The sequence below is a fragment of the Lissotriton helveticus genome, chromosome 9 (genome assembly GCF_964261635.1).
Source record: "Lissotriton helveticus chromosome 9, aLisHel1.1, whole genome shotgun sequence".
Lineage (NCBI taxonomy): Eukaryota > Metazoa > Chordata > Amphibia > Caudata > Salamandridae > Lissotriton > Lissotriton helveticus.
In genome coordinates this window covers 705,658,209-705,670,502 of record NC_136070.1, presented here as the reverse complement: position 1 = coordinate 705,670,502, position 12,294 = coordinate 705,658,209, and the positions used below count along the sequence as shown (strand labels likewise).

The 12,294-nt window shown below is 46.7% G+C and overlaps 1 protein-coding gene across 2 annotated transcripts in view; it reads left to right on the top strand.

The window, feature by feature from the left end:
* Nucleotides 1-12,294, top strand: part of LOC144781810 (putative palmitoyltransferase ZDHHC24) — a 154,395-nt gene that overhangs the window by 46,713 nt on the left and 95,388 nt on the right. For both annotated transcript variants that reach the window (XM_078660823.1, XM_078660824.1), the window contains exon 4: nucleotides 3,082-3,394. In XM_078660823.1, the coding sequence (XP_078516949.1) occupies nucleotides 3,082-3,392 (311 nt within the window). In that variant the 3' untranslated portion in view covers nucleotides 3,393-3,394. The remainder of the gene's footprint in view (nucleotides 1-3,081; nucleotides 3,395-12,294) is intronic.

Genomic DNA, 12,294 nt, shown 5'->3' with positions numbered 1-12,294 from the left:
AGTTAACCATCTACTTTCTAAACCTATTTCCCAGTCCTGTAATCGGGTTTACTCCTAGTTTGACAAGGCTTGTAGAGAGGCTAATAATACCTTACACAAGGGCTCTAAAACCAAACCCCAGAGACCAGACTATGATCAGGGAAAGCAGGAAGATGTATAAGCTTCCCACACAAGAAAGAAAGCTAGCATTGAAGGAGGAGAGGTGGCACTTAGTGGTTGGCTCTTGTCTCTCAAAAGATCCTCCGGCCTTTTGGAAGATCTATCTCCCACCCTACCAGCCAACAAAGTAACTGTCCACATACCTCCTGAGTCTTGGGTGACTCATTACGCCGGCCTTTACTCCGTTGACTTTGCTGTAAAGGATGCCCCATCATTGTTGAAATGAACGTCTCAAAATCTTGTTTTTTATGAAGGGGAAGTCTGGAAAGCAATTGTCAACAGTAAAGGAAAGAAGGCACCGGGCCCAGATGGAATTCCTCTGGATTTGTTTAAGGAAGACCCAGCATTCTGGTCCCCAGTACCTACCGCTGTATTTAATTCAGTTTGCAGCGAGGGTGTTCCAAAATCCTGGCGTACATCTGTGATAGTGCCTGTTTTCAAAAAAGGGGATGTGCACGACCCCATGCGTTATCAACCAATATCTCTTCTGGACTCCTCGGCCAAAGTAATTGGGAGAGTTGTGCTAGACCGCCTCCTGGACTGGATAAATGCTAACCATATCTTAGCTCCAACCCAGTACGGGTTTAGGAAGGGCCTAGGTATGATCGAACAGTGCCTTAATCTGCACCTCATCCTGGCTAAATGTAAATCTGCAAAGGACACCTCTACTCATCCAGCATTTATGGATTTGACCAGTGCTTTCGATTATGTCTCACGCTCTAAGCTGTGGGACATTTTAGTAAACATGGGAGTCGATGCGAATCTGGTCTCCTTTCTGAGGCTTCTCCATCACAATCTTTCTGCCTCAGTGAGGTATGGTAATGGTGGCGAATGCTCAGAACAGTTTAGCCTTAAGCGCGGGGTGCGCCAAGGAATTGTTCTCGCCCCAATCTTATTTTTCTTTTATACTAACGATTTGAAGAAAACTCTAGTTATGGTTGGGGCCGACGTGCCACAAGTTGAGAAAAAAGCGGTGCCAGCACTTCTTTATGCGGATGACGCAGTCCTTATGGCAAGGACTGCGATCGGCCTAAAAATACTCATTTCCTGCTATGCCAACTTTATGAAGGACTTGGGGCTGGAGCCAAACTATAAGAAAACTTTTGTCATGATTTGTGGCCCCAAAAATACTAAGTTCTGTAGCCTGAATATAGAGGGTAAAAAGCTAGAAAGGATTAGTTCCTTCCCGTACTTAGGCCTGGATGTTGATGAAGGCTGTACATGGCATACCTGCATAAATAAAGGAATAATAAGATTTACAAGCGCATTTGGCACTACTTATTCACTTGCTATGTCATAGGTAAAAACCCCATAGCCCCAATTTTAGAGATTTATAAGCGCAAAGGTGTTCCGATTTCAACATATGGTATCGTACGTTTTTGCTATGCAGCTGGAGGAAAATAGATTTTGCCGTCGAGTTTTAGGAGTGCCCCCTTCCTCGCCACATTTTCCCTTCCATTTGGAGCTAGGTCTCGAGTATGTTCAAGATACCATAAATGCTGCACCTCAGGCTACCTGGTGTTCTATCTGGACTAATGAAGAGGCTGATTTTAATCGGACAATTATCAGAGACTGTTTAAGCTGTACTCGTGGTCTTTGTATCCCCTGCTCCAATACATTAAAACTGACCTTACGGAACTTGGTTACTCCTCTTTGTTTGAGCACCCAAATCTAATTGGCAAAGGAGATCAACAGAGGGTTTTGGTGGGCTTTCGGAAACATATTGAATCGTCTAGGGAATTGTCTGAAGTAGCCAAACCCACTGTCAGGGATTATTGCCTTATACAAGTACCTCCCTATATTGCCCCGTATTTACTATATGTAAATAATGTGCGCAAAAGGAATTTGTTGACTAGATTCAGGATGGGGTCGTTTCAGTGGTTGGTATGCTTTCCCTTGGGTCAGTATTCTTCGGAATCTATTACTATCTACCTTTGTGATGACCATTCGAGTGAAACCATTTTACATTTTGTCTTTTTTGTCAGTTTTACCTTCCATTTACCAGGACATTGTTAATACCTCTTTTGCGCAGACACAAATTTTCCAAGTGCAAGCGGCTTTGTATTTTCTGCAGCAGCTCAATAACCATGATGTTTGCTTTGCTGTTGGGAGCTTTTTGAAGTGTATTTTAGCAAAGAGAAGAAACACGCTGTTTTAATTCCAATGCACATTACCATTTTGCTGTTTGGATTGTATCTGTATTGCTGCTAAAATGTCCACCCCTGCCGCTAACCCCTTTATAGGATTGATTTTTAATATTCATGTATTATTGGTTATTTATTTACTGCTATTTATGGCTGCTGTTGTATTTTGCACTATTCGAAAATATCTGCTGCTACTTATGAACCCAATCGCTTTGCATTGTCACTTTAGTTCCGAGAAAAAAACGACAGTACTTGCTTGCTGTTGTACTCTCTTTTTAAATGTAAAATGAATTTTGTATTGTTGAGACGTGTATGATTTTATAGGATGTTTTTAATACGGTGTATCTTCTATGACCTGTCTTCGGAAGGACAAAAAAAGAAAAAATTGAATTCTGTGATTTGTTCCAAGAAGACTTTTTTTTTTACCTTCATTTGTATTTTAGGTTTTTAGGCATGGTTGTGTATTATCTTCATATATATATGCATGATATTTGTCTTGTAGCCTGAATCCTAGAGGTCTACTTAAGAGGTTCCATATTGAATAATCTGTGAGATCCCAGCCATATCACTTCATCTCTTAGAATTACTTTATCTACCAAGTAAGGAGAGGAGTATTAGAGGGAGGCTAATTTTCATTATTAAAAGTGTGTGTGTAATGATTATATGAAAAGACAGTTTCTATGCTATATTAATATTTTCATCTATTGCTGAACTGCTTTCCTTGCAATGTTAGTTTCCACTGAAGCAATAAATCTACTCATGTTGTATCTTGCCCCAGGTCAAGTCAGCGCTTCAGCCTTCGTCTTTGCCTTTGTAGCAGACACCTGTGTGGTGGGTCTTCTCTTCTGCTCTGCATTCCTGATCCTCAACATGGCATTACTCTTCAAAGGGGCCACCTGCAAAGAGTGGTACAGTGGGAAATATCTGTATGACATGGGGTGGAAACGCAATGTAACAGAGTTTCTTGGAATGAGGTGGTTCTTGGTTTTGCTGTTTCCATGGATCCACTCCCCTCTGCCAGGTGATGGAATCCATTTTGAGACAAGGACACTTCCAGTCCAGCAGCCACTGAAGTCATCTGACCTCTGAAGGTGAGCAGGATTTATTAAGGGGTGGTACTATGGTAGGAATGTACATTTTACAATTTAAAAACATGTTGAATATTTCTACTAGAAACGCATTGGTAGATAATATGTATTTTGTTTGGCACATCGGTAACCATATCAAAACGTGTAGACAGTACTTCTACTGACTAGTGGGGGCTGACTTGGGCACCAGGAGCATCATGGGTTCTTCAGGATGCCCTCTGACCCTATTGTTTCTGGCATCGAGGAGCTCCGCACAGCCGGGACAACAGCACAGTGGGATCTCCAGGGACACTAGTACTATCACCCAGGTGAGAGCCAGAATGCACTTCACACAGGCGACTGCACCGGTTCACCATGGCAGCGGCAAGGGTACAGAAAGCTCGCTTGTTGAAAGCGAAGCTGGCGGCCCCTGGGAACTACCCTGGCGGGGGATACATAGCAACCTCAACAAGCCCAACATCTTTTGGATGAGGGAGTAGAAGTCCCACTAACAAGGTAATACAAGGAAACGCTACTCACCTCCCTTCACAACGATATTCACTCAGTGAAGCGTGAGCTCTCACTGGATCTTAAGGATGTCAAAAGTGACTTGGTGGAGGTGGTGGACAAGGTGTCTGCACTTGAGGATGGAGAAACTGTGTGCAGAGAGGATGTTGAGCATCTCAGGCAGGAGGTACTGCACCTGCAGGAGCAACAAGCTGTCCTTTCAGGCCTCCTCAGAGGACCTGGATAACCGCTCCCATGGAAATAACATTGGCATATGTGGGGTGCCACTAGTAGTAGAGGGGCTGGGTGTTGCTGGTTATGTACAGGCCCTCTTTTGCCATATTATGGACCCCAACGCGGAGGACCCTATATGGTTTGACAGAACCTACAGTGTGGGGCACCTGGGGCCTGGGATAGGTATCCCCCCTGGATATCCTAACATGTGTCCATGACTTCTGAATTAAGGAGGATATTCTCTTCAGAGTGCCAGTGCAGTTCCGTTGCCACAGACCCATGCTTTACCTGGATCTCTCAGCCCTGATCCTTTAAAAGCGCAGATCCTTCAGCCCCATCACAGACCTCTTCAGAATAAGGAAATCTCTTAGAATTAGGCCATCCATTCCATCTCCTCTTTAGTTGGGAGGACACTGTGTATCTACTAAAATTGATAGCAGAGGCCCGGCGGATCTTGACCATGCCAGACACTGCTGAATGGGGTGCGCCTCTGTGGGTGGATCTTGGGGGAGGCTGATCACATGGCGACTTTCATACCTTGAATTCTCTCACGGGCCATGGGCCGGATCCTATGACAATGGCCTTGGTGAGACGAGCCGTACTCGTCCGCTTGACAGGCGATGCTGCTCGCCAGGACAGTGTTTGTGGGTAAGCCTCTGGGAGACAGTGGCTCAAAGGGCTGCAAACTTTGAGGAAGCCCGGGCCGGCATTGCTTACAATGGTGGGCAGGGGCTCTACACCCGGATGTGGAATGCCACAACCCTCAAACTTCTTGCTGTGCAGTGCCGCAACTCTCACAATTTCGTCAGAAGGAAGGCCTCTGGATCGGTTGCAGAGCCACTGCAAGTGCTCGTTGTTGCAGTTAAGGTCATTGAGTAAGTTCCACAATTGCAAGAAGTCACAGAGGTCTTCGACTTTGCCACATCCGTCAAAGTCATCTAATGAGACAGGGAGCGTTGGCACTCGATGCCTAGCTCTGTTATGTGTTTTGGAGCCTGTGCCTTGACCGTCTCTGCCTCCCAGAGTTACTGGGATCCAGAGCGACCTCCATCAGTAATGTGTTTTTTAGGCCATGCACCTCCTATTTAGGCTGCCTGTTCCAACTGGAGCACCTACGGGCCCCACGGGCTAGGTAGGGATCCATACTGGCCTTTCACCGGTGAGATCACCCCCAACGTCTGTCGGGTCCTTTGGATCCATGAGTGGATCCGGGCCAGTGTTGGTCGAGCCACCTTGACTGTCTCCGGCTCCAGTGCCAACACCCTTGGCACCACCGAAATCCCATGGCGGCACCATCCCTATTGTCATCCCCAACTCGGATAAAGAGCCGGAAGGGCATTGTATGATGCCGGTGCCAACCAGGTGCAGACTCTCCATGACAGAACCAGTGCCTTATTCCTATCATGGGCTTGGATTGGGAGACATATGATAAGGGTCTGCTGACCCTTATGGATACTGGTTAGAGGACCCCGAGGACAGGATCTGGTGGATGCCAGTGGTCACCTCCTCAGACTCTAGCCTGGTCTCTCCCCTACCGTGGCTATGGAGGAAGATGCCTCATTTACTCTGGTGGTGAGGGTGGCTGAGGTCATAGATTTTACACTACCCTCGGTGGCAGTCAAGATGAACGTTTTGACAGAGGTGCTATAGCCAGGTCTTGCCCCTTCCGAACCATTACTTCCACTCAATGAAGCCCTTACTGATGTCCATCTCTGAGCCTGGTCCAAGCCCTGCACAGGGGCTCCTGTGCATAGGACAATTTCCCACTGCCATCGCCTGTCCCAGGAAACCACAGCTTCCTCACCCAGCACCCCACCCCGGAGAGCTTGGTGGTCTGGGCCGCCACTTTCAAAGTTCAACTGCATTCCCTTCCACTCCACCGGACCGGGAATACAAAAAGGCTGGATACCTTTGTGAAGAGGATGTTTTCTTCCACCAGCCTGACACTGTGGTCAGTGAATACCGTTCTCCTCCTGGTCCGATACTTCCACACCTTTTGGGACTTGGTTGGCGCAAGTGCTGCCCAAGGTCTTGGAGGAGTTTGCCATCCGATGGGAACTGGATATGACCGACTGGTTGGGCAGTGCGTTTCTTCGTCGGTGGCCCTTAGACGCCAGGCCTGGCTGAGAACCACTGTTTTTTCAAGGGATGCCCAAGCCTCAACCATGAATATGCCCTTTGATAGGTCCTGGGTGTTTGGAGGGAAGGCGGAGTCTGCATTCAAGTGCTTTAAGTAAAGCAGAGCTACGGCCTTTCCATGGCCCCACTCCAACCCCAGTCCATCTTCCGCCCCTTTCGTGGCCACTGTCGTAAATAAATTATTTACACTATCATAATTTCTATAAATAAATAAATATCAAAAGGGTCAAGCATAAATGAGGAGCAGAGTCTGTGGTATTAGAGTCAATGGGCTTTATTGCATTAACTCGAGTTAAGGGAGAGCTCCAGCGCCAAGCGGGCACAGGAGAGTTCTGAGCTTTATTCACAGAGTACAATATTTATACATTCTTTGCATACATAGGGAGGAGCCCTCCAAGCAGAAGGAAAGAAAAAGATATGAGCATGTAGGCGTTCACTGTAATGAGTCATAGGTGGGTGGGTGCATAGAGGGGGCAGCAAGGTCAGCTAAAACTCGCAATGCCTGTTTGCGTAACTTTATCAGACTTCTCCATGAGGGCTGTTTCCTTTCTGTTGGCCAGGGAGGGCCCTGGGTGTCAGAGTGACTAGCATGTCTGGTCTTATCTCTAGCTCGAGGCAGCATGCAGATTGCTCTCATCTGTAGAAGTGTTGCTGCTTCATACTAGCAGTTGGTTTGGCCCTTCCTGTCCACCCCTTGTGTAACTGTCTTGGAGGTTTCCCTTGACATGGGCCCCACTTATCTTTGAGAGCCGACAGCAAAACTGGGCCTTATCTCTGCAGAGGGGCTTCTGCTCGCCTCCTGCTCGGGCCGGAATGCAGCTTTATCAGGTCGACCCTTGTTTGACACTGTTAAGACACCCCGGGCTGGGCCTCTTCTCCGTGACTGCTCAAAAAAAAATCTAATGTGCTGCAGAGAAATGTAACGTGTGCCTTTTTCAGGGTCTGGCATGGAGGGGCCTGGTGACAGAGAAATAAGGCCTCTGAATGTGAAGTAATGCAGGGGTTTTTCTTCAACATGGCAGATGGTGAGAGGGTAGCGCGTGGGGGCACGAATACATATAAATATGTAATTTTCTTCATTCCCTCCTTGTCCCCAAGCGCACCCCTTTAATACACCTCTATTTTCATCAGGCCGTTAATGTGTTCTTGCAACATGATCTTTTCATTTTTTCTGCTCTGCACATGTGGACGGGGAATGCAGGCAGTGGCGCACAGACCGCAGATGGCCGGGCCGCATTGGATGCAGAGGCAACAACTGAAGATGATAAACAGTATTGATCCTACTACAGTCAACACTTTCCATCCCCATGTTGATACTAATCCCCACAACCAGCTGCTTAAGGACCATTCTCCTTTATCCATGTCTAGCTGACTTGACATCTTGTGTAGCTTGGCAATGGCTTGGTATACCGTAGGTGCGTTATTTGGAATAAACACACAACAACTCGTGGAGATCAATCTGCATACACCACCACGGTCAGCCAGAACGATGTCTAAAACAATGCGATTTTGCAGGGTCATGAGTCTATCCGCGACCACCTCGGCTGTGAGATTAGAGAGGGCACCTGCTGTTGCATCTATCGTGTTTTGCACCACTCGTGTGAGGTGGCGGATGTTCCTGCTGTTTACCATGGGACCCCAAAATGGAATGACTCCGGCAAAGAAGTCTCCCGCCTCCTGCCCTGCTGTAGCTTCTGTATCTATGACCCCCCTTCGCCGTCTGTTATAGACAGTCAGAGGCTCAATTTCATGATAGTCCGCAGGGGCAGTGTAGGTGGGGGGAAGGAGAAAAGCAATGTAACAAGTGCCGGACCAGCCCTGTGGGAGCCATGTATAACCTTTATCCCCACATATGAAGTAGGTGCCCTGTGCGGCTATAAGCCGTGTATTGTTTGTTCCATTCAAATTGACTGTGTGATTGCAGATGCTATCACCCATACATATCTTTCCTTTACTTTGGACACAAAAAGGGGCTTTCGTTGATGCCACAAAAACAGGTGAAACGGATATTTTTCTCCTGTCCATATACTGATAATATACCTTATTAGATCTGTTACCGTGGTCAGCATAGGCTTCCTGCTCTAGTGGGGTACCACATGCCCTGTTCTTTTCACCTTGCCAACATAAAATGTATAGGTGATATCTGAGCTGAGACTGCTCTTTTGTATCCGTATTGGCCATATAGGAAGCTTTGTTTGTTTCCCACCAACCGGTACAAGAGCCTTCATAAGAAAAAGGGAGAGTGATGAAAGGCATGCCTTTGGCAACTGTATGGGGAAGAAGACCGCACACCCCAGCAGTTGGATGTGTTTATGGCCAGTTGATGCTGTTGTAAAAGGGTGGCGAAAGTATTGTTCTTAAATTCATTTCTTCTGTTCTCTAAGTGTACTGGGAGCTCAACATGTGAGTGTACTATGGTGGCGTTCTGTGAGACAGCAGGTGGATAGAGAACATGTAAGAGCCAGCCAATACTTATTACCACAATGCTCATAAAAAGTACAATAATCAGAGACACTATACATCTGCTGTGTAATAGCTTGCAGTATTTCTTTCTCATATTAGTCCTTTTTTCTTTACTGTTCACTAGTTTATTCAAGTCAGACATCATGTTCAACCGCTTCACCACCGGGTGGACTTAGACAATCAAACGTCGACTGACCTTCTAGATCTCAGTTTGGAAGTGTACTCTTGCTGGGGAGTCTTTTCCAGAAAGGGGGGCTCAAAGTCTGTACTGTCTTTGTTTTTAGCAAATGTTCCGGTAGTCCCAAAGTATTTTTTACAGTGACTGGCATGCAGCCACCCCTTTCTTCCCTCGACTTTGATGGCCGTCCTCGTCGTCAGCAGGACTAATTTTGGTGCCTTCCACCTGGGGTCCAGAGGGCTCGTCCGGTCGAAATTCCTTATCAGCACCCAGTCCCCTGGGGCTATGGCATGGTCCTCGACCTGGGTGTTGTCAGGGAAGGCAGCGGCAACCTGCGAACGGCAAGAGAGTAGTGCAGACATCAAGGAAGCCAGGTAATCTGTCAGCATAGTACTGTCAACATCAGTTATTCTTTTAGGTATTGGTGTACCCCACATATTCGGTGGTCTTCCAAAGACCACCTCATATGGGGATAGGCCGGTTCTAGAATGAGCTACCATGCGCATGTAAAAGAGGGCAACCGGTAAGGCTACCATCCAATCCACGCCCTTTTCTGCACAGACTTTAGCTAATTTTGTTTTGAGGGTCTGGTTATGTCTCTCTACTAGACCTGCTGCTTGGGGATGCCTTACACAATGGAACTTCCAGGTATATCCCAACAGAAGGGACACCTGTTTCATGAGCTCAGAGGAGAAGGGCTGGCCATTGTCTGAGTAAATGACACGTGGCAACCCGTATCTAGGGAAGAACTCCCTCACTAACTGTTTGGCTGTTGTAACTGCAGTATAATCTGGGACTGGGTAAGCTTCTGTCCATCTGGTTAGGGCACACACCACTACCAGGACGTACTTGTGACCTCTACATCTGTCCATTTGAATATAATCCATTTGGAGAACCTCAAAAGGGTGATCAGGGGGATGAAATCCACCCTGTTCCACTGAGATGCCTTTTCCAGGGTTGAATTGGCAACAAATCATGCAAGTCTTCACTTTCAGCTTTGCTGCCGCTCGCAAGTGTTTGTTAAACCAGATATTCTGCAGGCCATCCAACATTCCCTTCTCTCCCAAGTGTGCCGGGCTATGTGCTGTCTCTATTATCACCTGTACCATAGAGTCTGGGAGGATCCATGTCTTTTTGTTTTTAGTCATCCAACCCTGGTCAGTCTGGACCCCTCCTTGTTCAATCCATTTCTTTATTTCATCTGGAGTGGCATGGGTCTGTATATCTTGTACATCTTTGGAGGGATCCCTGACTGTCATAGTCCTTGTCAGTGGTAATACCTGTGAGTTTGTTATGTCAATTGGAGTCTGAGCTGTCTGTTTAGCAGTTTGGTCTGCCAGGTCATTACCTTGGGAAATTACATCTGTGGCCTTGGTGTGTGCTTTGCATTTCAGGATCGCTATGGCTGTAGGTAGGTGTATTGCTTCTAACAAGGCCTGTATGAGAGGGCCATGCTGTATCTTGGCCCCGTGTGAGGTCAGAAAACCTCTCTCCCTCCATAGTACCCCAAAGTCATGAACTACCCCAAACGCATATTGTGAATCAGTGTAGATGTTAACCCTTAACTGTTTTGCTCGTTTACAGGCTTGCGTCAAAGCAATGAGCTCTGCTGCTTGTGCTGACAGGATATCTATTCTTTGTGTCTCTATGATCTCATGGTCCGTAGTTACGGCGTATGCTGCCACTAATTCTCCTGCCCCTGTTCTCATGCATGATCCATCTACATAAAACGTTATGTCAGGGTCTGGGAGTGCAACATCTGTCAAGTCTTGTCTTGGCTTCGTCACTACATTTATTACTTCCACACAGTCATGGGGTGTGGTGTCATCTGTGCTTGAGGGTAAACGAGTGGCAGGGTTGAGTATGTTACATCTTCTAATCTCTATGTGGGGTTGAAATAGTGTCAGCTCGTATCCTGTCAATCTTGCTACAGTCAGGTGTTGTGTCTGTGTCCTATTCAGGAGAACTTCCACTGCGTGTGGTACTTGTACTGTCAGGGAGTGTCCCAGCACTATCGAGTCACTTTGTCTTATGGCCAAAGCTGTGGCCGCAACAGATTTCAAGCATGCTGGCAGAGCCTGTGCTACAGGGTCCAGTGTACTAGAAAAATAAGCACATGGCTTGTGTTTCCCTGCTTGGTCTTGTGTGAGGACAGATAGTGCTGTTCCATCCCGCTCTGTCACGAACAGGGTGAAGTGTTTCTTGTAATCAGGAGTGGCTAAAACTGGCGCTTTACATAATGCCCGTTTTAGTTCCTCAAATGCTAAGGTGTGCTCTGATGTCCAAGGGAGGACGTTAGAGGTGGCTGCCTCCAATGTAGTCAATTGTATGAGTGGCTTGACTATGTGGGCATACTGGGGAATCCATTGTCTGCAATAGGAAGTAAGGCCAATGAATGCACGTACTTCTTTCTGTGTTTTGGGTTGTGAAATTTTGGAAATCAATTTAATTTGTTCTTGTGTCAGCTGCCTACCCTCCTTGGACAGCAAGTGCCCTAAGTAAGCCACTTGCTGTTCACAGAACTGTAACTTCGAAGGGGACACCTTGTGCCCCTTGTCTGCCAGAAAATGAAGGACCGTGAGGGAAGCCTCTTCACAGTCAGTTTCTGATCTTGCTGTGATGAGAATGTCATCCACGTACTGTATTAATGCTGTGTTAGTAGGCATACAAATACTGTCAAGTTGTCTCTTTAATGCCTGACTGTAAACACTTGGGCTTTCTGTAAAGCCTTGGGGAGCTCTTGTAAATTTAAAGCTGCGTCCTTTTAAACTGAATCCAAAAAGATATTGACTGTCAGGATGTATTGGAATGCTGAAGAATGCATTCTTCAGGTCAATGACCGTGAAAAATGTTGCCTCAGAATCAATGGCAGTAAATAATGAGGAAATGTCTGGGACCACTGGGTATTGTGGGACCACACATTTGTTCAGTTCTCGAAGGTCAACTACTAGTCTGTAAACTGGGGGTGCTTGAGGGTCTGTGCGTTTAAGAACAGGGAGGACGGGGGAGTTACACACATTCGAGTCTGTCTCCACCACCACCCCCTGTTCAATGAGTTCTTGAATTATTTTTAATAAGGCTGTTTCAGCCTCAGGTGGAATCCTGTACTGTCGTATTCGGGGTAGGACTACTCCTTCCTAAAGAGTGACCTCGTGTGGTGTTATATCCATGTAACCTACGTCAGTCGAACCTTGTGCCCATAGATACTGTGGGACATCCTGAAGTCTGGGATCAAAATCTCTAACCGTGAAATGCCCTTTGAAATCACGCAAAAACAGTCTTACTCCTTCTGGTGAGCAACAGATAACTGCTCCCAGTTCTTTTAGGGTCTTTATACCTAGTACATTTTCTGGACATGTCTTAGTGAGTAGTAGGTCTGTGGTGCGTGTCAGTGGACCCACCC